Source organism: Melospiza georgiana, chromosome 1 (genome assembly GCF_028018845.1).
Source record: "Melospiza georgiana isolate bMelGeo1 chromosome 1, bMelGeo1.pri, whole genome shotgun sequence".
NCBI classification, from domain to species: domain Eukaryota; kingdom Metazoa; phylum Chordata; class Aves; order Passeriformes; family Passerellidae; genus Melospiza; species Melospiza georgiana.
In genome coordinates this window covers 94,804,864-94,831,427 of record NC_080430.1, presented here as the reverse complement: position 1 = coordinate 94,831,427, position 26,564 = coordinate 94,804,864, and the positions used below count along the sequence as shown (strand labels likewise).

The 26,564-nt window shown below is 42.2% G+C and overlaps 1 protein-coding gene across 1 annotated transcript; it reads left to right on the top strand.

Moving 5' to 3' along the window:
- The first annotated feature begins 283 nt into the window (after nucleotides 1-283).
- Nucleotides 284-25,268, top strand: GLIPR2 (GLI pathogenesis related 2). Its single transcript, XM_058031855.1, has 5 exons — nucleotides 284-429; nucleotides 13,173-13,281; nucleotides 15,920-16,023; nucleotides 22,684-22,761; nucleotides 23,702-25,268. Exons 1-5 carry the CDS (start codon nucleotides 417-419, stop codon nucleotides 23,860-23,862), a joined length of 465 nt encoding a protein of 154 aa, XP_057887838.1. The 5' UTR covers nucleotides 284-416; the 3' UTR covers nucleotides 23,863-25,268.
- The last annotated feature ends 1,296 nt before the right edge of the window (nucleotides 25,269-26,564 follow it).

Here is a 26,564-nt window from a genome sequence, read left to right as displayed (position 1 = left end):
AGAATTTCTTCTCACAGCCTACTCTTATCGGAAGACAGATGTGATTACTAAGCTAAAATGGTATGTGAAAACATATGGTGTTTTGGAGCTGCTTGGTTACTGTGGAGGATAAATAGCTCCTGACCCTAACCAGGATCTTTTCATGAAAAAAGAGCGGTGTCCCTATGCCTTATAAAGGCATGGGCAGGCTTATTCCAGCGCTCAAGAAGGGGCGGTGCGGGTTCGTGCTGCTGAGTTGCTTGGTTTTTTTTTTTCTCCAGCAGCGGTCGCAGGCGAATGAAGAAGTTGAGCTGAAACTGCGAACACTTCATCCCGGCACTTAGCGGCAAAACTCACCCAAGACAGGAGGACGCAGGTGAAATTAAAAAAAAAAAAAAAAAAAAAAAAAAGAAAAAAGAAAAGAAACCCACTTGGTCATGGGGAAATCAGGTGAGCAAATGCCTTCGTGCACTTGGATGTGTGTTCGCACAAAGTCCGTGCCTGGTTTTGTGCTTGGAAAGCGTTGCTAAAGCGTTCAGTGGCTTTCCTCGGAGAAGGCTGCTTTCATTTGTGCATGGTACTGCCTGGGAGGAGCTTTCTCCCTGACAAAGGGTTGGATTGAAAAAAAAAGAAAGGAAAAGCTACCCCCCTCCTCAGCCTGCACGATGTAGAGGTAGTTGTATTCCATATACAACTCGGTAAAGTTTGTATTTTGTAACTTAAAGTACTTTTGCTTTGCTGTAAAAAATAGCTATGAATCCTGTAGCTTTAAAGTTGTGTCTTGCTGTGGGACAAAACTTATTAGCCTTGCAGATAAGCTGCAGGATGCTTCGAGGGGGGTAAGCTTTATCACCCTTCCTGTCGGAAGGATTTAGATGTAAGATCTGGTTGCTATTTAACTGCAGGCAGAGCTCCTAAGTCTCTCCCCAGCTGTGCACATATTCTTTAAGACTTTCCCTGCTGCTGCTTCCTGTGCTGCTGGTTCCTTCCCCACTGCTGCTGGCTGTCTGCTCCCTGCTCAGTTTGGGCTGAAGAGACTTCTCCAAAGCTGCCAAGGAGCCAGAGACCTTCAGAAGGGAGTGCTCAGTGCCCCGGGTTTTCTCTGCCTTTGTCCTGTTAAGGTCACGAGTAAAAAACTGTCCTGAATTTCTGAAACAGCTGTGAAACTGGATGGGACTTTTTGTTCTTGTTCTTAGGGCATTGTTTCTGTCACAAATCAAAGCCTAGTGGCATGTTGTCTGTCTGTCCTGTGTGTGAACAGCACATATAGGGACATGCTCAGCAAAACCTAGTACTTGATTAACTCAAAACTTTAGGCCTCTTCAGAGAAACTTAAGGAAAATCTTTGTGTGAGTAACACTTTAGAGGGCCTCCGCATGGGTGCACTTTTTTTTTTTTTTTTTTTTTTAATTTTTCTTTATTTTTAAAGGTCAGCTTGCTAGAGGATGCTGCTCCTGCGCCTGCAGCCGCCGCTCCTCGGCCTCCAGGGCCTCCACCCGGCCCCGGCTCTGCTGCAGCTTCTCACGGCACTGAGACACCTCCAGCTCCAGGGAGCCGACCCTGGTGCACAGGCGGCTCTCCCGGCTCTCCCTCTTGCCCACCTCCCTCTGCGGCCGCTCCAGCCGCTCTCTCAGCTGTCGGTTGCCGCCCTCCAGCTCCCGTTTCTCGCTGTCCGGCCCCTGCAGCCGCTCCTGGGCCTTGCCCAGCGCCTCCAGCAGGTCCCCGAGCTGCCCCCGCAGGTCCCACGGCGGCCGCTTGGAGGCGCCCTCGGAGCTCGTGCTCGTGGCAGAGCCTGCCCGAGGAGCGGCTGCCCCCGATGCCGCCTTGTGAGGGCCATCGTTCTTCCCCGCGGCCGCAGCGGGGTCCTGAGCGGGGCCTTGGGCGCGGCCTTGGCAGCTCCGGGCCCGAGCCCGGTCCGCGATTGTTTCTGCTGGGGAGGTGCCACGGGCGGCCCCTCGGACGGGGTCCGCTTGTCCTGGGCCCGGCCCACCGGCTGCCGCCAGAGCCGCGGGCGCGGCCCCGGGGGCGCTGCGGGAGCGGCCTGAGACTGGTTCATAAGAGACAAAGAACAGAGCTCTATTAATGCTAACCTTCTAAAGATATACATTAACTAACCTTGTTGCCATCCAAAAGTCAATTCTACAGAGGCCTATTGTTATTTGTCATGTATGCTCTACTGCTTGGGAAACTTTTCTGCTGTATTTGCAATGCTAACGAAACTTCAGTCTGAGGCCTATACTTTTTTAACCATTTCCTAAAAACCCTCTAACTTTATGGATTCCAACAGATGAGATCAGAGCTGTCTGCAAATATGACTGTAGAGGGCTTACTAGTATGATACCCAGTCCGTACAAACCACCTGCTTTTTTTTTTGGCAAAGTCCAGCTGCCAGTGGGTGGGTTTGGCCTCATATCCTGACAGCTAGATTGGGATAAATAACCCTATAACAATTTAAATAAGCATAGTTGCTGTGAAGTATCAAGTTCAGCACTTCCCATGCTAAGAAGTACAAACACCAAATCAGTGGAGACATTACATTAGCATTAGCAAAACACATTGGGCAAAAGCAGTAGAGATGCTCCACTGTGCATCTCACAATCCCCAAAGGAATAAAATTCTCCTTTTGTTTTATTGCATGAAAATTGCTGAAACAGTCATAAGGCAATTACCATGTTCATTTTTTTCCCCTGCACGTGTATTGCTGTGCATTAATTGATTTTTACAAACTTAGGAACAATGGCAGACCAGAAACTCCCTTTGCCAAGGCTTGGGTAATGTTGGCATCCTTAAGTGGTTATACAAATAGAACTTGAGATCTAGGTACGTGTTAAGAATGTTTTCTATTTGCGTCATGCTTTTCAAACCAATGTTAAACTAGGTCCAGGTTATTGTCTTTGAGCTGTGTGCAATATTTTTAGATGAATCATAAAACTGAGATCCTGTCCTGACAATTGGTTTATTGACTAAATCCCATCTGCCCTTTCTAGTTCACTGAAGTCTTCAAATTCCTGTCTGAGATAATTCAGTGTGGTTTGCCTTTGAATGGGGAGAGCAGCTGTCGCACAGGGTATTGCTTCCTCTGGGTTTTGTGTGAAATACAAAATGTGTTCCCACTCTAGTACTCTAAAGGTGCGATGCAGGCAAGTTTCTCTGTACTGGGGTACATGAAGGTGTAACAGGTTGCATGACAGATCTGTTTGTCCTCAGAACAGATTCTTTGCTCCTCTTCTGGATCAGAAAGGTTAAGGCAGAGATTACCTGAAGGGCTTATTTAAGGATGCTCTAATTCATGACAAGTGCAGCCACTACTTTAATATAAGCGAGCGGTTTCTTTAACCTCTTGGTTTTGGTAAATCTCTCTTGAAGTCTAAGTATCCCCACACAAAGAAAACCTGCTGTTGGAAATCTCAGTTCTTTGGTAAAAGCTCTCCAATAATGTTGTATTACTAGGTGTTAGATTATATTTGAAGCAGTGCTCATTCCAAGTGTCGGAGCTAGAGACAGCACTCTGTGTTTCATTGGATAGAGCTGAGTGTTGAAACCATCAGCACCTCTGACTCAGCTTTCTTCCCTGAAAGCTACAGGCTGATGAAACCAAATTCATACTGAAACTTCCTTGCCAGGGTTAGAAAATGCCTCCCGTGGTCATAACTCCTGCAAAACTTAAGCCAAACTCAGAGACCCGCTCTGCCCTCCCCCAGGTGTTATCTTTTCAGACACCGTTTGGATTAGTTGGAGGTGCAGGCAGAGAGCTCTAACCAAGAGCTCTAACCAAGAAGACAGGGACAGTATTTCTGCAGGAAAAGAGGGGATGGGGAGCTGGCAGCTCTCGGCTGCCCTGCTGCTGAGGCTGCCGTGCTGGCAGGGCTCTGAGCCCGCTGCAGCTGTGCGCGGCCGGAGATGGATGGGGTCCTGCGGGCAGCCCTCGCCCCACGGGGGACATCCATCCCTGCCAGCAGCTGCAGGCGATGCTCAGGAGAGCAGCTGGCTGCGAGCTCCACTCCTCCGCTCTGGAGCACGTGGATTTCTGCTGAGCAGTGGGAGTCTCTGAATAGGCTGGGATGGTGGTAGGAAAGGCTGCTAAAAGTCTTGTTTCTCCCACTTCCCCCCGGGTTCAACCTCGCGGGGGAAGGGAGCTTGTCCCGCTCGCTCCCTGCGGGGGAATAGCTCTCTTTACTCTGGCAAGTGTGTGCCGACGGTGTCAAGGTCGGGCTCAGTAAATACTGCAATCATTTTACAGAATTTGGTTTTGTTGTATTTTTCTGCTGGTTTTCCTTTTTTCTGCCACTTCGACAAATGTGGGCGGGACTCCAGAGAAAGGGCTGGGAGTTACCCACTGCTCTGCGTGTTGAGTCAGTACAAAAAAAAAAAAAAAAAAAAAAAAAAAAAAAACAAACCAAAGAGGGGCTGAGAAAGGGTTTTGAGAAAAGGAAAAGAGACAGGAACCAGACTCAATGCAGTTTTCCATGCTGGTTTTAATCTCATTTAGAAGCATGTGCTGGGTTTTTAACTCTTCAGATGCATCTTCAGAGTACAGTAAAAAGGACTGTTGTGTTTTCTGCAGAACGAGCTAAATCTCCAGCTGAAATGCTGACTTGTATTCAGCATCCTGGTAAGAGACAGCCATAGCAGGTCATGACAAAAATACAGGCATACTGGGCAAGTGGCCTGTTTGCTTTCTGAGAAATCAGATACTCCCAAGCTGCCAAAATGAGACAGTTATGCTGGCTGGTTTTACAGGACTGGAGGGGATAGGGAAGATGGATTGTTGTGAACTGTTAGAAACTCTGCTTTTGCATTTGGTAACATTGGGACATTTGCAGAACTTGCCAACACAAGTTACTGTCTTTTTCTTTACACCAGAGCTGAACTGGAGGTGTGGTGGGAAAATGACTTTTCAATACCAAAGTTAATTCAATTCTTAGTCCCACATCTACAGTTGCATGTAGAAGACATTGATTGCTGGGTTCAAGTTCAATAAGTAGCAGAGAAAAAAAGAGTCTTCCTGGAATGTGTCAGGCTTTGGCAGTATTCTGGGCCCAATTTTACCTGTCTGTTGAAGCATCAGGGTTTTGGTGGGGGAGAAGAATGCAGCAGCCCCCCCATGCAAGAGTGGTTGCTCCTGTCAGCTGTTAGATTGTACCCTTAGCTCCTCATGTTCAAGGCAGATAAATACTGAAACAAGTGGGCAGGGCTCAGGAAGAATAGGATAGAATGTGATGGTCTGTAGTAACTGAGATACCTACCAAGGTTTCCAAAGCTATTGTGCTGTACATTAACAAAAAAAAAAAAAAAAAAAAGATTGAGCATTAAGATGGAAATATGCAAACCCTGCATTTTCTATCCATACAGTTAGTAGTGTCTATCTTGCCTAGGTTTGAATTTGCTTCTGTTGATGCTCTATGTGCAGGAACAAAACATATGAAAAAACAAGTATTTTGATTTTGTTTTGTTGTTTGTTATTTATCTCAGCAGGCCAGAAGGCTATGTCAGAGCTCTCGTTCTGTAGTGGCTATGCTGTTCTCTGAAAGATAAGTTGGAGTCTATCTCTGTTCTGTTTTTACAGGCACATCTAAGCAAGTTCTGCCCATTCTGTGAAGGTCTGAACAGCAGCCAGAGCTGGGCTGGGTGGCCCTGCAGAGGGGGATGAGGTGGGGCTGTGTGGGGGCCCAATTTCCCTGGTGCAGAACTGGCTCCTGTGCAAGTAGGTGAGAGGAGGTGGTAGGAGTCTGGGGTGTTGTGTAGGAAGACAATACGGGCCTGTTTAGGTCACTGTAAACAGTTAATGTGTCCCTGGAAATGTTCAAGGTTGGGCCAGATGAAGCTCTTAGCAACAGGGTGTAGTTCAATGTGTCCCTGCTCAGTGCAGGGGAATTGGACTAGATGATCTTCAAAGGTCCCTTTTGGTCCAAACAGTTCTATTATTCTGTGATATTTTGAAATAAATACCTTTTTGGAAAGATTTTGAATTGTGAGAGCTAGAGTTTAACCTGTTGAGCAGAGGGCTAAAAAACAAGTGGTGTAATTGATTGTATATGTGAGTAAAGAAAGATTTCTGTGCCTCCCTGCTTGACTTTGGGAACTGGATGGGTGTGTTCACACACATCAGTGATCAGAAGAAATGTGCATGGCCGTATTTCCATGCCTCAGGGAAGTGCATAAATAAACATACTTTGAGCATTGCCACAGCTATCTTGGATGTCCTTGGCAGAAAAGCAAGGTGGGAGGATATTGGAGCCGATAAGATTAAAACTAGTTCAGGTATGCTTACCCCAAGCCATGATAGAACATGAATGGTAGAGGTGTAAAATGCAGGAGCATATCCTAGGAGATGTGGGATTGCTCTATCTCACTTTGATTCTTGTTTGCAAAATTCTTCTCTTTCCAAAGACTTTGGCACCACACAGCCAGCAGTGCTATGGAAAATGAGCTTGGCACTGGGTAAAAACAAGGTTGTGTCTGTTGCTGTCCATCTACAGAGCATAAAAACATGCAGCATCCAAAATATGAATAGAAAAAATTATTCAATTTCAATTCAATTACTTCTGTACAATTACTCAAAACAACTGATGTCTGTTGTTACTCATTAATACATATAGTTGTGCCTTATTTTCTTCAATAAATTTCTGTAATTATAAACTCTAGGCAGATACAGCACTGGGGAGAGAAGAGATAGAGAAGATTACATGAATTGCTTCTCCTGCAAAGTGTGATTCTAACATAAACAGGTCACTTGTGGCTTTGTGTTTGGAAGTGCATGTGCCCTAGGAATTCTGTGGCAGTTGGAATTAAGAATAGGAGGTCTTTCTGATGGGAGAGTCTCCTTAGTCTTTTTAAAAGGGATAGTGGCATACACATTAGCTGCCTACAAATGTTGTCTCTGTGGCTGTGTGGCATGATTACAATCTTCAGGTGTCCTTCCTGGCAGAACAGTAATAAAAACAACACACTTGATTTTCTTTCATGCAAAGCTAGGACTGGCTGCTCTGGAGATGATGAGCAATCAGTTCCAACCTTATGTGAGATGAACGCTCCATGGAAAGGAGCTGGATGTTTTGATTGTTGGTCAGTTTGGAGGAGACAGGAGCTGCAAGGCAAGGACTTCTCCTCCCACCCTTGCCTCCAGTGGAAGTGAAAAGTTGCTTCTGTCAGTGCTCAAGACCACAAGACTGCTGATTAGTGCTGCTTGTTTTGTAAATGTCTGTATCACAGAAGGCTCTGCTGCCTCTCAGAGCTGTGCAGCCTCCAGTTTACCAGGTGTTCCTTTTTAATCAGGGCAGTCAATTGCCTCACTGTTTATAAAAGGCCTTAAGTGAGGAAGTAATCAGCACTGTCTATTATAGCAAGAATAGGATTTGCAATCAAATAGTGACATGACTAATGTCATTGAAGCATTATTGCATTGACAGCTTCATATTCTCAGGCCACATGCCCCAAATTGTGTGTGGGGGAAAAGAGTGTGTTACATTGTGTGGCTCAGGTAATGCAAGGTTATTAAGTTGCCAGTTTGCTGTAGAGCAAGCCCAGATATTCAAATGAGTGGGGTCCTTGTCCATCAATGCAGTTAACTCAGACATCTCACTGTTGTCCTGAAGCTCACCCCAGTGATAAGCAAGTGTGTGAGCAAATTCAGGCAAAAGTGGATGCTGAGAAAGATCACAGAAATTCCTCCGTGAAGGATCTCCTGAGCTGAAGAGAAAGCTATTTTGAGCAGCAAACATAGGAATGTTCCAGGAAACTACTCCCATTTAAACTGGTATCTAATTATAGCTCCCAATTCCTTTCACTTCCATCAGCAGTACTTTCTCTTCTAACTTTTAGTAAGGTTACAGGATAACTCAGGTTGGAAGGGAAATCACGTACCAACAATTATGATATCTCTCATAAATGCTTATTGTATAGGATGGGGACCTTGCCCCTTTTTTGAGTTCTTGATTGTGTAAAAGGAGACAAGGAAACCCCACCCAGGATACAATACTTTCTAAACATAGTATTATTAAATCTTTCCTCCAGATTTATACATGGTTTCATTTCTTCTGTATATTTCCAAGCAATCAGCCAGTTATGTTAAAGAAAAAGGGAGTTTAACACTGGAGGAGATCAGTTTTTATGGCTGGAAATAATTCATGAATTGGAGTGTCAGATCCATTTTCCTAAATGACATCAAGCATTGAGAGCCAGTCTTGGAAGATGTTACAGTCCCAAAAGGGGGGCAAGAAAGTGCAGTTAAATATGTGGAGAAAGAAGCACGGAACATTCACTCCGTGTTGCTGCAGACCCAGCCAGCATGAGACCACCCTGAAGCATTTGTGGCTTCAAGCCAAAGTGCTGAGTCAAAATGCAGTGGAACATAGACAGTCTTCTTAGCATTTCTCATATCAGTTAGACATCCATCTCTTCTCCATAGAAGGAATGCTATTCTCACAGTGGGAAGGATTCAGCTAGGGATGCTTTCCAGAGAGTTGCATTTCAAGGGTGGGTAAAGATTAATACTCAGCTCTCTTAGAAGAGTCTAGATGCAAATGTGGTCTTTAGAAGCTGGGATCTCTTTTACTTGAGATTTTTGTTTGTTTCCAGTCGGTGAATATGCTTTGAGGCATTTGTCACAATAGAAGTATCACTTACCTGGGACAGTAACAAAGGACTTTTTCATGTAGTTACTTTACAGTTCCCTAAAGCTTCTCATTCCAATTAATTTTTTCCACAAACCTGTTGGGCATACTAAAAGCTGTATTTGCTGCATTCTTATTCCATAACCCACTTCTGCTTCCAGGGTAGAGTAGAGCAGTTCTGCAGAATCAAGGAAGTCTGAAGGGATTTCAGTTTTAAAGCAGAGCTTTAAACTCAGTGTTTAAATGATTATTTAATTACCTTTTATGTGTTTTCTATCTACTTTGCATCTCTCTTCTCCATGTATTCTGGCACTTGGCTTTTGTTGTGGTTTAAGAATGGTTTTCTCCAATTTAGAGTTCCTGCTGAAACCTCCCCAAATGATGCACTGCTCTCTCAATCTCCTCTCCCCCTTCCCATGGGTGGCTGGAGAGGAGAACTGTAGAAACAAAAAGTAAAGACTTGTAAGAACAATTTATTGGAAACAGCAATGAGAAACCATTTACTGGAAACAGGAAGAAAATAAACAGTAACAATATTAATAGAAAAATGTACAAGACAGGTGAATGATTCATATGCAAATGCTCACTACCACTCGGAGCCTAAAATAGCTGATCGTGCCACGCTACCTTGACGTGGATGAGACCCCTTCTCCCATTCCTGGAAAATCACGAGAGGTGATAGAGAATAATCTCCAGGTCCTAGCTGTGCTCCCTCCTGGCTATTGCAAAAATTAGCCCTGGCCTGGCTGGAAGCAAGATAGTTTTTTTCTGCCTGGGTTGTGGGCCTGAAAGAGTAACATGGAAGTAACATGCAGTGTCCTATTAATAGAAGAGCAAATTTCTAGGTATTTATTTTTGGGGGAAGATTGAAAGGTGGGGTCATTATCTCAATTTACCTCTAATGCATGCATCGGGTGAAAATTTTGAGGCCTCTGTCATGATTCAAAGAGAGATTGAGACAGACATAATGGTACCTTTCTCTGTAGGATTCTGAATGAGGTTTGTTTCATAGTAACATAGGGCAATCTGAGTTGGAAGAGATTGTTGAAGGTCCTGTAATACAAACCCCAGAGCAGGCGTATCTTCAGCTACATCAGGTTGCTCAGAGCCCCATCCAACCTGACCTTGAATGTTTCCAGGGATGGGTTATTCACCACTTCTCCGGGCAGCCTGTGCCACTGTTCCACTACCCTCATCATAAAAAAATTGTTCCATACATCTAGCCTGAATTCTTTTATTTTAAACCTATTTCCCCTTGTCCTATCACTATAGACTGTAATAAATTGTCTGCTTCTGTCTTTCTTATAAGCCTCCTTTAAGCAGAGGCCACAATAAGGTCTCCCCAAAGCTTTGTGTTCTCTAGACTGAACAGTCCCAACTCTCTTTTGTTGATAGCATTATATATTAATTATTTGAAGGCTAAATAGAAAAACTTAGTATTTATGGAAAGTAAAACATTACCAGTGAAAATTAATCCATAAACAATAGGACAAAAAGCACTGAAAAGAAACAATTTCTCTGGAGATTGATACAGGGCTCATTTTTGGGTCACCAGGGTGGATACTTAGGCATAAAAATATATGCTTGTTTTGCTAGTCATGTGTGTGCCTGCTATAATGCTGCGTGTCCTGAGTGCTGAGGTAAAGGCTACCCACAGCATTTCTGCTGTGTAGGAATTTGATGCTTTGAGGAACGGTTCACTGTTACCATCTTGTGGCTCCACAAGAGCAGTGGAGGAGGTGCAGTTGACAGCTGCAAAGGTGATGCAGGGCAGCTTGTGTTGTGGAACACACATTTGGGTAAGTCACCACTGTTTTGGTGCCCAAACTAAAGTAGAAATGGCAGGAGAAGACAGCTCTAACAAGAAAGTATATGGATTCAGGTATGAAGAGCTCTTCATGCAAGAAAGACTGAGTAGATTGGCACTGCTTAGAGATGGTAAGAATAGAGAAATAGAATTCTCTGAAAAACAAATGTGATGGGAAAAGGCAACCTAGACTCCTCTGCCTATTTTTCCCTGTCACACAAAGCTGATCAATGAACCTGGAAGTCCAAGAGCATAACAGCTGTAAGGTATGCTCTGTACCACATCATAGCCTACAATTTCATCGTCACATGCTGCCATTATCTTAGCCAATGTTCCAGAAGAATAAGAAATAGAGGCAAATAATTGAATATTGAGGAGCAAGCAACTGTATCTAATACCTTCAGTTTTACTTATTAAGGTGTGTAATGATTCATGACCACACTTAACTTTCTGGCAGTAGAAAATAATTTTTTCTAGCAGCTTAAGCAGCTTACATGAAGGGAAAGAAGTATGCCTCCACAGCTGTTTGGGAAGCTGTTCCCATTTGGGTGGGAGCCTGAAAACTCCCATTAACTCTCACTTTTAAAGCCTGGCTTCTCAGTGTATGGAACACTGGTAAAATGGAAAAACTTAACATGCATTCTGAAACAAATCTGAAATATATCTGGCACTTGGGCGTCCCTCTCCACACATCATCAGGCATGGGAAAAGCTGTACAGAGGGAGGTGGTTAGCACATGAGCTTGAGTCACAGAAGATAAGCTTTTCTATAGCAGCCACCTTTGAGGGGAAGGGAGGATGGAGGCTCTCCAGGGACAGCATAGCAGTGCCTGTTGCAGCTCGAAGCAACTCAGTTTTGTCCATGACTTGTTACTCTTTGTAAGTCAGAAAGTTTGTACAGAGCTACATTATGCAGTATTTCTGTTAATCTATGGACTAAGCACTGACAAAATCTGTATTTCAGTTGACTTTTTTTTTTTTTAAATTAGAATTTCAATTTGATGTTGTCATTGAGAGCTAATTTTTTGGACAGAAACTTCCATACTTGCAGGTCAGATTGTTTATCTACTATTTCAGTGCTGAGTGGGTGAGATATTAAGTCTAGGTGATAACAGGCACAAGTTTAGCATGGTCTCAAGAGAAAAAATAAAGTAGTCTGGAGTATGTGATGCAACTTTCAAAGCTGTGTTTTTCAGTGTCTTTAATTTGTAGGCTGTCCTAACATTTCCTTGTTGGAAGCTTGAACCCTCTGCATTAGGGAAGGGGGTGAATTGGGTAGGCTTGCTTTCCTCAGTGACTTCTAATAGATGCTGTAGAAATTGGTACCTCTGTAACAGAGCAGATGAGAGGTTTAGGACCCTTCACTGATAGAATTGGCGAGCTGTGAGCAATGGTAACAAGATTGATGGGACAGGTTCATTAGCAAAAAGGAGTTTGTGTGTTTGAATACCAGAATGGAGGTGCCTGTTTTCCTGATGATGTGCAACTTGTGATACACAAAATTGAGGGATAACTGAAGAGGAGGAAGGTGGTGGGCAGATGTCACCTTGTTCAACAGGGCTTCTGTGTTCTACCAACAAACGGATACCAAAAAAGTGAGCCTGAAAGCATGTTATGGAGAATATATTAGATATATGTCCACAATGACACTTTCATCAGGAAAGAGCCAACCCAACTTCAGACTGTGTTCAAAAGATTTAAGGTACTGCATGAAACTGTAATGGCTTTCTTGTGTGCATTGGATACTGAGATTATTTTAGGCTGCTGTATTATCCCAGTGCTATTGAGGAACTGGAGAGAACTCCAAGAGCAGCCTAAAGCATGAGAGTAAGCTGAGTAATCACCTTAGGAAAAAGTTCTGGGGGCAGTGTGTGCAAACTGACAGCTCTATTGTGGAGAAAGTGCATCATTAAAAACGGTGGAAGAGAATATAATACAGCAGAGAATGATTGATTTTAGTTGTCAGGATCAAGTAGTGAGAGGAAGTTGAGAAATCTAAGGTTAATAACAGGAAACTCTTTCTAGTCATAGAATCTGTTTGGGTTTCCCAAATGCCTTACAAGGAAAATTATGGTAGTCATGCTAACTGAGATATTCAGCAATGAAGCTGATGAATCATTAGTAAATATAAAAACCCATGCCACGGAGGTTGTTTCTTTCCTTACCACTTCCTGTTTGTGAACATTTATTTGTCTTGAGCCAAATAAAGGTGCATTTTGAGATTTCTATGAATTTGTACTATAAAATTAATTAGAAGAATGGTGCATGTTTCCAAACACTTGCAGAGATATAAACATTTTAGTATCTTCATTCTCTTTAGGTGGTGCCCTGACTAATACAGTCAATTCTTTCATGGGATAATCATTTGCATTTTTAATGCATCTCCTTGGAGGAGTCATTTGTTGCTTACTCTGAAATTGGAATGGTGATGAAGTGCACTGAGAGCTTAAAATGAAAGTCAGTCAAACTGATTTTGGTTTTAAACTGACACACTGATTGACTAACCTTAAGTCACCTTGCTATTGAGGAAAGCAGTAATGATCACAGTTTTCTCCAACCTTTGGTGAGTCTGTAGCTTCCCAATGGGAGTGTCTGTCAGAGTTTGGTTTTGGATGAAGTCAGTGGTTCCTTTCATCCTGCTGCCAGATAATGACGGTGGTACCCCTGTGTTCTTCTGTCCAGCCTGCACCAGAGCTTGGGTTCAGAGTATGCTTTTTCTGTTATCACTAATGTCTGTATTTGACATACCTTTCCAATTTTTTAATGTGCTTTCAGCTTCCAAACAATTTGCTGAAGAAGTCTTGAAAGTACACAATGACTACAGGAAGAAACATGGAGTGCCCCCATTAAAACTCTGCAAGAAGTTAAACAGAGGAGCCCAACAGTGAGTTCAGTCCTTTCTTTTCTCTGAGATTTGTGACACTTTTATCTGTTAGGTTTGACTGTGTTTACTGCAAAGATATTTGCCTTTTGACATGCTCATAACCAGTGAAGACTTACTGAGTAGAAAGTGTGGGACGCTACTCTTTCATCCCCTCTTTTACCATCATATAGCAGTAGTAGAAATTCATTTTCACTCTGTCTCACTGGTTACATGGACACATGTGGTCACAACTGTATAAATCTTTCTTGGAGCCTTTTTCAGATGTGGACCACGTCTGTCTGCACTGGTAGGTGTCCTCTGCAGAGGGCAGTTGTCTAAAACATGCTTCTCCACCACTTCTGTCAGATGAGAGATTGTCATCTGTAGGAGACAATCTAGTCCTGCTGAAATCTTGGTGATTTCATTTTTTTTTTTCCTTGAGACATCATTATAACTGGATACAGTATTAGTAAAACGTGGAATGCTAGTGACTCATTCACCAGCCTTGTAATCTGCTGGGACTTTCCTTCTGTCCTTCTGTTCTTCTAAGTGTTTTCTTTTTTTTGGTTCTGTTTTTCATGCTCACAGTGAGGAAGAGATTTCATTGACTTGTCAATAGCACTTGTTGAGTGTCAGAAGTGCAACATTCAGTTTGAACAAGTCAGCTTGTATGAATAGTTCAGATTATTCTGTCAAATATGCATTGCTCCACATTTATCTCTGAGTGTGCTGTTGCCCTTGCTGGGTATTTTTAGATCCTTCAGAAATTCTTCACAACCCTCTTTGGTCTCAGCTGATGCCCTGCTGCAATGAACAACAATAGGAAACCTCTCTTTGCTTGAGGTCTATAACTTAACTTGTAAGAATTAAAAGACATGAAATTTAAGAAATCTCATATTTTTCAAGACAGATTTTGCGTATTCTTAAATTAAAAGAAGAACTTCACCTTTTCTTTGGGTATATTCTATATATAACCTTGGTTGGTATGTATTTGGATGCTTTTGTCTCTGGGTGCTTTTCTGTGCTTCTCTACCTGAGTTGAAAATGGTATGTTTCCTACTATTTTCAGGCCCAGTCATTGTGACAGGTGAACTGACTATTGGATTCCTGCTTTAACATGAGATGAGTCAGCCTCAGCAGGTGTCTGTTTATCTCTCACTGTAATGAAGCATAGGGTGATGATCTCAGATGAAAATCTCATGCTTTCAGCTGCCTGAGCTGGAGTGGATTAATCACCTTTTGTCTCAAATCCCTGGCAGCTTCATCCACCTGCAATGTGTACTTAGTCTCAGTCCTGCCTCTAACTTGGGATATGAGGGTCCTGAGGAAAATTACAGGACTGTAGAGATAGCATCTAAAGATCCACTAGTCCAGGATCTAGCAAACTGACAACTGACAAGTTTTCATTATTTCTAAATTAATGGATGTAGCTAATTACTCTTATTTTTGTTTTGGTGGGTGGATTAGGGCAGAAGGAAATTAGAACCTAATGACTGCAGTGCTAGCTTGGGTCAAAATGTTCAGCTGTACAAAATTCATGTCTCTGGCAGATGCCAATAATTCATGATTAGGGAAGGAGTAGGAGGACAAAACAAATGTGATCCTTCCCCCATTATCTTCTTCTGGAAATTACAGATTTATCCTGGAAATTACCATTTTCCTAAGCAGTAAGTTGTATCCTCATTTATTTGTTGCTGTTGTTTAATATGCTGTGAAGATTCCTCCCCACATCCAGACACTGAATTTGCCTCTCTTTTTTTCAAACTCACACGTGCTTTGGTGCCTGCATTGTCCTGTGGCAATGAGTTCTGCTCCACAGTGTGGAAGAAGAGCTTTGTCTCACTCGAATTTTAAATCTATGACCCGATGACTCTGTGTTGCCACTATAAGAAATAACAAATGGTTTTTCCAATTTCCCTATCTCTGTACTGAAGCCTTTCCAATGTTGAATAAACAGAGTAATTGCTTTACCCATGATGTTGTTCTTAACCCTATTGTTCTAAGAATATAAAATACATCCCACATTCGCACACATGTCAAATTCTATAGAAACAGTGCTGCTTATCCCTGTGTTGGTTTACACAGTTGTTGTCAGAGTCTCCATGTGATCCCCTTGTCTTCCACCTTGTTGCCTGGTACATTGCTCTTTTTTTCTGTTTGACTTTTTTTTCTTTCATTTGTAAATGTAGGGGGTTTGTGCTTGCTTTGACTGAATTACCACTTCTGTTTTTTTTTTTCTAGTCTCCCTGAGAACATTTAATTTACTCCTGTGAGGGACCTAGAAATGCCAGGAGGTGGCACCTGTAGCAATTGCTGTAGGTACTTCCCTTTCCACTGGCAGCTGTGGCTAGGGATGGCCATTGGATTTCCAGGTGCTGGTTAAAATGTGGTGGAAGGGAATCTGCCCTTTGATTTCTCCTAGGCCCTTCTCAGAATTTATACAGATGCTCATGAAAGACAGGGAAAATGTGTTTTTCCTTTCCCTAACTCATTGATCTATGTAACCTTAAAGCATCTCTGTCCTCAGGCTTTGCAACTTGACTTAAACCCATCATCTTCCAGCACAATTCCTTTCTTGCATATCCTTCTCTTCCTCCTGTTCCTCCTCCTTTCTGCTCATTGCACCTGTGGTCCCTGACTCAATGTGTCCCTTTGCTAGGTATGCAGAAGAACTGGCTACCACAAGAGTCCTCAAGCACAGCTCCGAGTCTGCTAATGGGAATTGTGGAGAAAACCTAGCATGGGCATCTTATGACCAATCAGGTGAGCTCTTTTCTCTTGTTGCCTCACAGACACCTGATAAATGCCTTATCTCAAGTACTTTGGGTTGTATCTGGTAGTAAGAGTGCTGGAGTTTCCTCTGCTTCAAAAATGTATCCAGCATAGCCCAGCCCAGGCTCCCTGGGGACAGGCTGGTGGTTTGTAGTCTCCTGTGTGTCCTGAGAGCAAGAAGCATATGTGGGCACAGAGGGAGTAAGGGACTGTGATGGTGTGTCCCTTTGGAAGGAGGACTTGGCAGCCACACTGCTCCCTGTGTCCCTGCTGTGGAGCTGTCTTTAGTGGTGCTTGTGGGTCCATGCAGGAGAGAAGGAAGTTGACAATGGCCCCTACTTCACCTTTGTCCTTAGTTTGTCTCAGCCAAAGAGGGGTCTGCCCACAGCCCAGCTGTGGTCAGGGAAGTGGAAAAATGTCTCTTGCACACTGCACAGCAGTTCCTGTTTGTGGGGGCAAAAGCAGGGGACTGGACACCAAAGTAACAGTGGCTAATGTCCTTCCACTAATATCTTCCACTCTGTCAGCAAACAGCTTTAAGCTCTTTTCATTATTACATTTTTGAAGACTATTTTGCTCCATGTATTTTCTGATTGTAAATGCAATTTGTAACTGGGAGCCTTTGGTTTGGGAGCCCCAGGAGCTGAATTTTGGTCAGGCTGACAGCCTGTAGTGAGCCCTCAACTGCAGAGAGATTCGGCAGGCTCTTCCCTCCCTCCTCCTTCCAGTGAGCAGGGCTCATGCCTCAGCCTGCTGGGACAGCAGGTGGGCTGTATTACAAGTGACCACTTGCTTTCTTTATTCTAATCTACCCCTGGAATTTCCAGCACAGCCCCAAAGAAACAGAAGCTCATTTCTGTAGGCTGGAGGCTCTTTTTGAAGGATCTGGAAATTTTAGTGAGTTTTAGTCCCAGGGATGCTGTTTGGTTCCTCTTCAAGTGCTAACTCTAGTCCCAGTTTTCCAGTTGAAAAAGAAACCCATGGTGGAAAAATACAATTTGATCTGCTCATATTTGGCATTCTGTCCTTTGCAAGGGTGTGAGGAAAGGATTGGGAGCAGCATGGGAAAACACAGATGTATGGCAGAGTTTGCATAGTGGCTATGACTCACTGACTGAGCTTAGCTCTTTCTTGTTTGTGTTACTGGCCTGTGCTCCTTCCCTTGAGGTTAAAGCCACAGAATTCCCTTTTAGAGAGCTGGAAACATAACACACAAATCCTTCTACATAATGTCTGTGTGTCTTTTCTCTGGATGTGGTCTGTTTTCTTCAATGCACAGTTTCCATACATAGCTTTCCAGTTTTGAGAAGTTTTGCTGGTTTTTATCCACAGGATTAAATACCATGTTGAGCAAATTAAGCTACATCTTCTTTTGTTCTGTAAAACATTTCTACTTTTCCAATACAACAGGATCACTCGAAGTACCAGAATGAGAAAGCTAGTTCTTCAAAGGAAGTTATTTTCTCATCTAGGCTTAGTCTTCACCTCTGTGGAGTTGGTTCATTCTTCCTCTTTTTCTCATATAGTTCTCTCTGGGTAGTTAATTTGTACCCTGCTCAATGAGGCAGAAATTTGGATTAAGACATCCATTCAGGGGCTTAACAAAGGCAGGCAGTGTCTTCTGGTTTCTTTCCCAGATAAAGCAAGATTCAATAAACCTCTAGAATACTCTGTATTCTCTCTCAGAAAGTGATGGTGTTGTTTATTTTGGCTCTTGCTGAGTTCTGTAATAATGCCAGAAGATGCATTTCTTGTTTCAAGGAAGGCTTAAGCTTTCAACTATAAAGCCTTCTAATATGACTTCTCTCCTGGTACAAGAATGCCTTGAATTCTATTCAGGATTTTAGAGTTACATAGCCTAAAGCTGTTGCTAGAAATATGTTTATCCCTGTAATCCAAGAAAGAGTTGACAGCTGTTTCCTCCCTCCAGTCCTGCAGGAACTGCTCTGTGGCAGACTTTTCTTTGTCTGTGTTCAAATAAGTGAGCTGTCATCTGCCACTAATGCAGAGACTGCAGCCTGCCTTGGCAGCTGTGCTATGTCAGGCTTCAGGATGCCTCATCTCATTTCTCATGTGTTGGGGGGCTGCAGGCAAGCACTGGATGTCTGAATTCTGTTTGGGATGGCTGGTGTGGCTGAGAAGAACCTGCCCTGTTGCTGGTGGAAGCACTGTGGTTTATGAACTCTAGAGAGAGTTTATGTTAAATCAACCCTCTTTCCCCTCAGACTGGTGGAAGGAATGTTGTGAAAACTTAGTTTTTAAGTGGATCACCAAGATGCTGCCCATTTGCAGAGAAATATGGTCTGTGTGATTCTGTTACAATGTTTTTGGCAATTCAGTGGGATTACTTGAGGATTTAAGCTTTCTTTGGTATGAGGAGAAACAGGCTGGGCCCAGAGAAGTTTAATGTCGAGGGGAGCTGTATACAGGAATAGGGCTGCCACAGCATTGTGTTCCCAATGGTGAGGCTGGGAATGTGTGTCCAGTCTAGCACAGGCTGGGAATGTGTTTCCAGCCTTACACAAACACACATATATCATGGACATGTGTTTATGTGTGGAGCAGGACAAACAGATGCAGTCAGTATTAAAATGAACAGCACCAGTGGCCTCTTCCTCTTTCCTTTTCCAGATGATGCCAATATATGTTCCAATATACATTACTGGAGTATATATAAGTAAATTAGTATAGTATATCAAAATACAAGTATCTATTGCTCAGTAAATTATTTAAAAGTAGATATAATTTTTATTCTATGGTGTTAAATTACATATGTTTATATATATATATATATATATATAAAATAGAAATATAATTCCAGTGTGGATCCCAGCAGTAACTGAGCTCAGACACTCAGTCTGTCCAGTAGCCGTCCCTGGATCCTGATCTCACCAGTAGCTTGCACCTGGACATACCCTGAGGCTGCAGTTCCACTCCAGTCACCAGCACAGTGCATCTCATACACACAGGTCCCTGGCTGCTGGCCAGAACCCATCCTGCAATGGCCATTCACTTCTGCAGCTCCCCCAGAGCACTTCACCTGCTCACCAGCTGGTCCCTCTCCTGCTTTGCTGGTGCTCCAGTTGCTGGCACCACACAGAGGTCCCTGCAACCCTTGGTTGGCACTCACACCCTCAACATCTACACAGAATGGAGCTCCTCATCCAGAATAGCTAAAAATGACATTTAATGAGATAACAGCACAGCTGATGAGATGCAGAGCATGGCCATGTCACTGCTTACATGCAGTGACCCCTTGTTAACAAGGGGGACATTATTTAGACATTATTTATGTTAGTCCTGCATCTGGACTGAGCCCACATGGTCACTCCTCTGACCCTCTGAGGAAGCTTGAGGCACAGTCAGTGTGGCCACGTTGCAAGCATGTTGCTCCTGTAAGTAAAATCAAACCACTGTGCTGGTTCTGGTCCCAGTCTTGGGCAAAACTATACTTGGGCATTAGTTCAAGGATTGTTGCAGCAAGTTTTCACTTGGGCAAGATTGTCCATCATGACTGAAACTCATTAGAGTGAGATTCAGCCTGTTCTGAAATGAACATCTAGAAAGCCTAGCAGAGCAGGCCATCAGTGAGCTGCCTCTCACTGGGACAAGGGTGGAGTCAAACTGTGTTTCCATAGTCAAACCGTGTTTCCATAGTGAAAGTGTTGAAACTCTGAGTGTAGTTTACAGCAGTGCAAAGAGGAAGGGTGATAAAAAAGCCCAGAAGAATATTTAACAAGCAGAGCAACAGAAGAGAAGCTGCAGCTCCGACTGCAGGGCAGATCCATGTGCCTCTTGAGAGGAGTAAACTTTATCATTTCTGCTCTGATCAGGAATGAAGAATGTGAGCAATTTCTTTTCTGTGTATTTTTCCTTCTGACTGGAAAGCATTGTGAACAGCAACCAACTTCCTTTGTTTTGGGGGAACTTTGGGAGCAGGGGGAGCTGTTTTCAACAGAACATTGTAAAGCACTCCAAACAGACTCTAAATATCACTGCATCATTTATTCCATAATACATTTAAATGGAAATATCATGGTCAGTTTTCTGAAACAATAAGTTTGAGGATGCAGGTTGCTCCTAAAGCAGGTAGGCTCAGGGCACTCCTCAGCCTACCTGCTCAGGAGTAGGTGACTTATGACCCTTGTGCTGTTTTCTCTCTGGAAGCCTGGAGGTCACTGGGCTCTAAACAGGGGTTTTCCTTGGTCAGCTTTCCTATGTGCCAGCTGTCACTTTCAACACTGGTTTGGCTGGTGTCCCACCAGGGCACTGTTTACTGCTCTACAAAGGGCAAAGAATCAGAAGAAAAGTATTTCAGAGGAAAGAGAGACTGTTTAATCCCTAGGTACCTACCTACGTGTCTTCTCACGAGGTAATAGCTTCCACATTGGATTCCCCCTCACTTCCCGTGCCATGTGACAGATACCATTCATTCCCTTCACTTACAGGACACTTCTTTAACATGATTTCAAGACACAGTTTGTCAAAAGTTGCCTAGTCCTTTGGTGACCTACTGTTTTGCTGGAAAAAAGCCAGTCTTCATTTTCTCACAGTTTACGAGGCCATGACTCTTTTAATTCAAGGATGATGACAGCAATGCTATGTAATGATCCTGCATGTGAAAAATGGAGAATAGTGATCAGCTTCTCAGCTTTAACTGCCTGGCCTCAGTCAGCTGAAAGCTTTCATCCTTGAAATCTGGGAATTAACACATGATAGACTGTGCTGTCCAACTATGCTCATTGTTTTTCAGATACAGGACTGAGGCAGTCTTACCTGATGCCATTGCTATCTCCCTTGAATTAAAGCAAACAATTTTTCAAATGATAGTATTCTTTAAATTAAAAGCAAATTAATTATGAAGATATATTGTGTTTGTCAAAACTTCCATCTGCCCTGCATTACTTGCATTATGGAGATTTTGAGTTCTGTCACATGCAGCCTAGGCACACTTCTCAGAGCTACAGTAAGCAGAGTGGGGGTGACTTTCTGTTTAAATACTGTTTCTACCATATCCCACTGATACATTACCAGAGGGAATGAAAAGCTGGCAGCAGTGAGAATGCAGTCCTACATCTGCTAAAATCCTGCTTCTGTAGTATAGTCACTTCAGCACTAGTACACGTAGAATACATGGGCTTCATAAGGCCTGATATGTTGCCAGTCACCTTCTGTACTTCTGTTACACCCAGCTTACCACAAACCCATCTAAATCCTTCACAGCTATGAAATCTAGAGTGGGGCAGCATGATCTGATTGGTTTGTTGTGTGGTTTTTTACTATGTGCTTTTTCTTTTCCCCTTGTATTGCATAAAGGTCACTGTTTGCACTTTCTTTTAATCTTCATTTTAGCTTGAGTGTGAGTAAGAAATGAACAAATAAGTAAGTGTAACATACTTCAGCCATAATACAGGTCTACTGGGTTTGTTTTTCCGGTGCAAGAAGAGTAAGAAAAGAAGGAACCAATTGTTATTCCTGAAACTTTTACTTTGGGAGGCAAGAGATATTTTGTTACCTTTTTATGTAGAAAAAAAATATTTATTCTACTAAGCACTATTCCTAACAACCAGTGTGGCATATAAGTTCATAGTACTTCAAGTTCATAAACCTCTCTAAAGATAGCATTTCATTGAATATTTGCTTATCAGCTAGGGCTCTGACAACCAGCTTGCCAGGCTAACATCATCATCCTTTCAGCTGACTTCAGTCATAACAGACTGAAGTTTAAAGAAGTTAACACAGTGTCTGACTTCTAGAAGTGCACAAGTTTAAGACTTTTTGCTGCAAAATAGCAAAGCATGACTCATTGCTCTTCTGCAGCCAGCAGTCCACCAGGGACCAGCATTCTTCATGATGTCAGGCTTAACAGCTTTGGCAGCTTGCTTTGAAATCTCCTGGCCTTGTGTGGATGATACATCCTGGAATGCTAAGCAGAAATTTAATTATTGAGGTTGCTCAGGGAAAAACCTGACCCCTCTTGTCCCCCCAGTGTTTGGCACAAGAATTTCCTAACAACCAGTAATGGAAAACAAGTAACATTTGACATTTGTCTGCACTGCGTCTCCAGATTCTGGTCTGAGCTACATCCCTGGCTGTAGTCATGGTCCTCATACAGCTGTTGTCAGGGAAAGCCTTGGGTGGAATGAGACAATGCTGGACACACAGGCTTCCACACAGAAGCAGCTCCTAAGTATGAATATTTGAGGTATCTGTGGTACCCCAGATTATAGCGCCTCAAAATGGACCTTCACAGTGGCTTTAGTGCTAGGTAGAAACCACTAAAAAGAAATGAACTCAGAAATCAGAAATATTCAGCGTTGGCGAGAACACAGGAAACTAAAAAGACATCAGAAATTTAACTTTTCTTTGGGTTACCTGGAGCTGGAAGGGGTAAACATCCACAGGTGTGACCTTTTGCTTAGAAAACCTGGCACACTTAGGCATTTTCAAACACATTTCAAGAGGAAGAAGAAGCTGGTGAGAGCTGTATGTATAAGCCTGATGACAGGAGCACTTATCCAAGATGAGGGAGATGTGTCTTCATTATCTTCCAAGCTAAAAGTTACAGAAGATCCTACTGGCCAGGCTGTAAGTGAGCTACACTTTTCTGTTTATGTCATGATTCTGCAGCACATTTCTTTTGTCTTTCAGGAAAAGATGTGGCTGACAGATGGTACAGTGAAATAAAAAATTACAGCTTTCAAAACCCAGGGTTTTCTTCTAGGACAGGTAAGTTCAGAGTGGAAACTGTCTCTTCAAAAATGAAACTTCTATTAGTATGCTAAAAACTGACAAAAGCATAAAAAAAACTGAAAAATTTGAAAATAAGCAAAAGTTGTAGGGTTTTTTCAGTACTGTATTTTTCCCTTGACTTCAAAGTTTTGAACAGGCAACTTATTTTTAAGGTAAATTAATTTGTATGAAATACTGAATAGGAATCTCATAGGAGTCTCACTAAATGTACTGTGTTGTTGTTTACATTGACCTGTGACTTCTGCTGAATTATATCACTCCACTCACAGAGACCACTTCAGCAAAAATTTGGAGACTGGGAACAGGTTGTTGGCTGCATATTAACAACCTAGTGCAAAATGAATGTTGTTCCTCAAATAATGCTCAAGCAGAGAGGTACCTGACTTTGTTTCAGATTAAGAAAATGACGCTTTTCTCCCTGACTTTGGGATTTGCCTGTGCACAGTGGGAACAACAATGTGGGGGTGGCTATTAAACTAGGCAGAAGAAGCCACAAAAACAGTGGGGTTTTTGAAGAGTTGCACATGCAAACACATGGGGGAGTATGAGGCAGTTTAGGCAAATGAATAATAGTCACTCCCAGAACTGCTGTTCACACTGCAGGGAGTACAGACTGTGATATCTTTGTCAAATTTTACATCAGATACTTACCAAACTACTCCCTCCACAACTCTCCTGCTACATGTTCTTATTTGGATACAGAACATGGAAACGGGAATAGTAGTGTGAAAACAAATCAGGTTAGGGGTTTTCAAGATAAAATGCTACAGGTAGGGTTCCTTTTCATGTCCTTCTCATGTTACACAAAGAAGCAGCTGTTTATTGTCCTTTTTTCCCCCAGCACCTCAGATGTTAAAGGAAATGTTACAGATTTAGTAGCTAAAGGGAATGTTTATGTTTCTCTCTCTTTCTTCAGGTCACTTTACAGCAATGGTTTGGAAGAACACAAAAAAGATGGGAGTTGGAAAGGCATCTGCTAGTGATGGCTCAACGTTTGTGGTGGCTAGATATGATCCAGCTGGAAATGTAGTAAATCCGGGCTATTATGAAGAAAATGTTCTTCCTCCAAGAAAATAACTATTTTTTTAAGGTAGTCTTACTGCTTAATGACAAGTGAACCTGGATTTGCACCTAATAGTGTTGAAATGAAGCCCAATTCAATGAAATCCATTTGATACTTCTGTTCATGTCTCAGTGTGGAGGAAGCAATTACATTTTGCTTGAGTCAATCTGCACATCAGGCCCCTGCTGTTTCTGAGGGGACCTTAGGTTATTTGAGGATGAACTATAAGCAGCATTTCTGAAGGATAACATGGGTAATTTTTTTTTAATTGTTTGCATGAACTCTGTGTCAGCATGTGAGTAAACACATGTTGGATGTCTATTTTTTTTTTTTTTGAACAAACAAATGTATAGCTTTCTGGAAACTGAAGACACCAGCTTGTAATTATATTATGTACTCCCGGCTGTCCAATACTTCTTAATAACTGTACCTTAGTTGCTCTGTCTTTACCTCCTGCTGTTGTAGGACCCTACTCTCTGCAGATGGAACACATGCAAAACTTCCTGTATGAAAGGTACATGTGTAAAATGTAGTGGAATTCAGACCTGTGTGTTTTTATTAAGAGGATCTTGCAGAACACTAAAAGGCTGCTGGCAAAACTGTGGACAGCAAGCAAGCTGTAACTAATGCATGATCTAAAAAAAAACCCTAAAATTTTTTAATCCCATTTTAGATGCTGATATGTAAAATATGTTTGAGATGAGTATATTTTAAGTTCGAAGTGCATCCTACAGTTTACAGTATGTACCTTGTATTATAATCAAATTGTTTACTTCCATTGCATAAAAATAAGATTCTACTTTTTTGATATTTATGCACAAAAATGTTTCTTTGATGGTGTACTTTGGATTTTGTTTCTCAGTAACTTATTTTTATTTCCTAAGGAATATCTTTTAAAGGTGCCATGCTATACAGGCAATAACAGTCGCAAATCATCTCATCTTCTTTAATAATGTAACAGTAGGTGTATTCACATTGTCATAATTAAAAAATGTTTGCTCTTTATTAATATTATTCAATAATAGTACTATTTCATGCGCTGGATTGATGCCTTGAAAACAATGAAGATTTAATTTCCTTAAGAACAAGCCAAGCAAAAATTCTGGGGACACTCTTTTCTCTGATTAAATGTGGATTGGGCCATTTTGGCCAGGTTCATATATACTCTGCTTCAATTTAGGGGCTTGTTTTCTTTGTAAAAGTTTCTCTTGACTTTTGCTGGGATTCTATATGCCATAATCTGGTTCATGGACAGTGCCATTACAGAAATATTTCTTTTTGTTTACACAGTTGTAATAAACTGCACTCTTATGGCTTGATTATTTGTCACTGTGATGCTGTTTGTTACAATTTTTTTGGTGTAACCAAGAATTTGACAAATATCATGAACAACTGAAAAATAAATATTTTTGAATATGAACTACTCAAGCCTTTGCTTTTACCTGATTCTTTGTTGAATAATCATCCAATTTTATTTCCAGGACATTAACATATGACATTATTTCTTTTCTAACATGGGGGGCAATAAAAGCAGCAACTATTCTAGTCCAGGAAAGAAAGAAGAGAGCTTCTAAGAGGCTAAATCATGCAGCAGATGACAAATCCTCACTTGATACAAAGACTGAGGGAATGGTTGAGGCTGAGTAGCTGTACCTCTTTCTCTCCCAGCGCCTGCTTTGCACCTTGTTTCACTCTCCTGCTCCCTCTCCCGGCTGACGTGTTGTCAGTAAAGAAAACCCACTCGACTCCCACTCAGGTGTGTGTGTGTGTGTGTTTCAGGAAATGCAGCCTTGGGGCCTTCCTCCCCTCAAGCCCTCAGCTGACAAGAGAGAGGGGAATGAAAACAGAAGTTTCTATAAAAAATAACAGGCTTACTGCGACTGACGTAAAGTTAAAAGCTGATGTTAAAGAAATTGCCAGTATTAAAGTACTCTGGTTTTTTCCCTAATTTTCAGGCTATTGGCCCTATAATTCCTTGAATGATTGATGCAAAGCTGTACATATTGTAATTGAGTGAGTCAAGTCAGAATCTTTCTCTGCTGCCACCTAGGTTTTAAGTCCAGAGAGAATTTGGGAGGTAGGTAAAGAGAGAAAACAACAAAACGAACCCAACGCTTTACTTATCTTTATTTAAAATGATAACAGCAAGTGAACTTCTGGAGGTTTTTAGAAAGACCATTTTGAGGGAATATCAGAAGTAACTGGAGATGGAAGAAACACAAAGCCACTCAGATCGCCTCAGTGCTTGCTTCATGCACTCCACAAAGAGTCCATGTAAGTATGACTGTAACAATTAAAAAACAAAGAGTTCAAGTATGACTGTAACAATTAAAAGATCCCAAACTGTTAATCTGTTTCTTCATGACCCAAGATTATGATGCTGATACCTTCTGCAAATGAACTCTGGCTGTGCAGCAAACCATGGTGTATGTAGGAGTCCAAATGCAAAGGGAAGGGTAATGTTGCTGATGTGACTCACTCAAAAGCCACATGATTTTTGGGAATTGTACACTGAACCTTGACTTGCCAGCCATCAGTATTAAAAAGAATCTGTGTTGGTGTATTGCCTCACTCTCTAGCATGGCTTGAAGAGTTGTGGAGGTTGGGAGGTGGCAAAGAAAGGTTATCTCCTGTCAGGTTAGAGCAAAACAACATGTTCCTTAGACAGAATTTTGGAGGTAAAGTAACATTTGCCCTAGGAACAAAGAATAGGCTA

Coding starts and splice junctions, on each gene's coding strand:
- GLIPR2 (XM_058031855.1), top strand. Junction 13,282..15,919: donor TTAAACAGAGGAGCCCAACA/GTGAGTTCAGTC, acceptor TCCCTTTGCTAG/GTATGCAGAAGAACTGGCTA. Junction 16,024..22,683: donor GGCATCTTATGACCAATCAG/GTGAGCTCTTTT, acceptor TTTGTCTTTCAG/GAAAAGATGTGGCTGACAGA.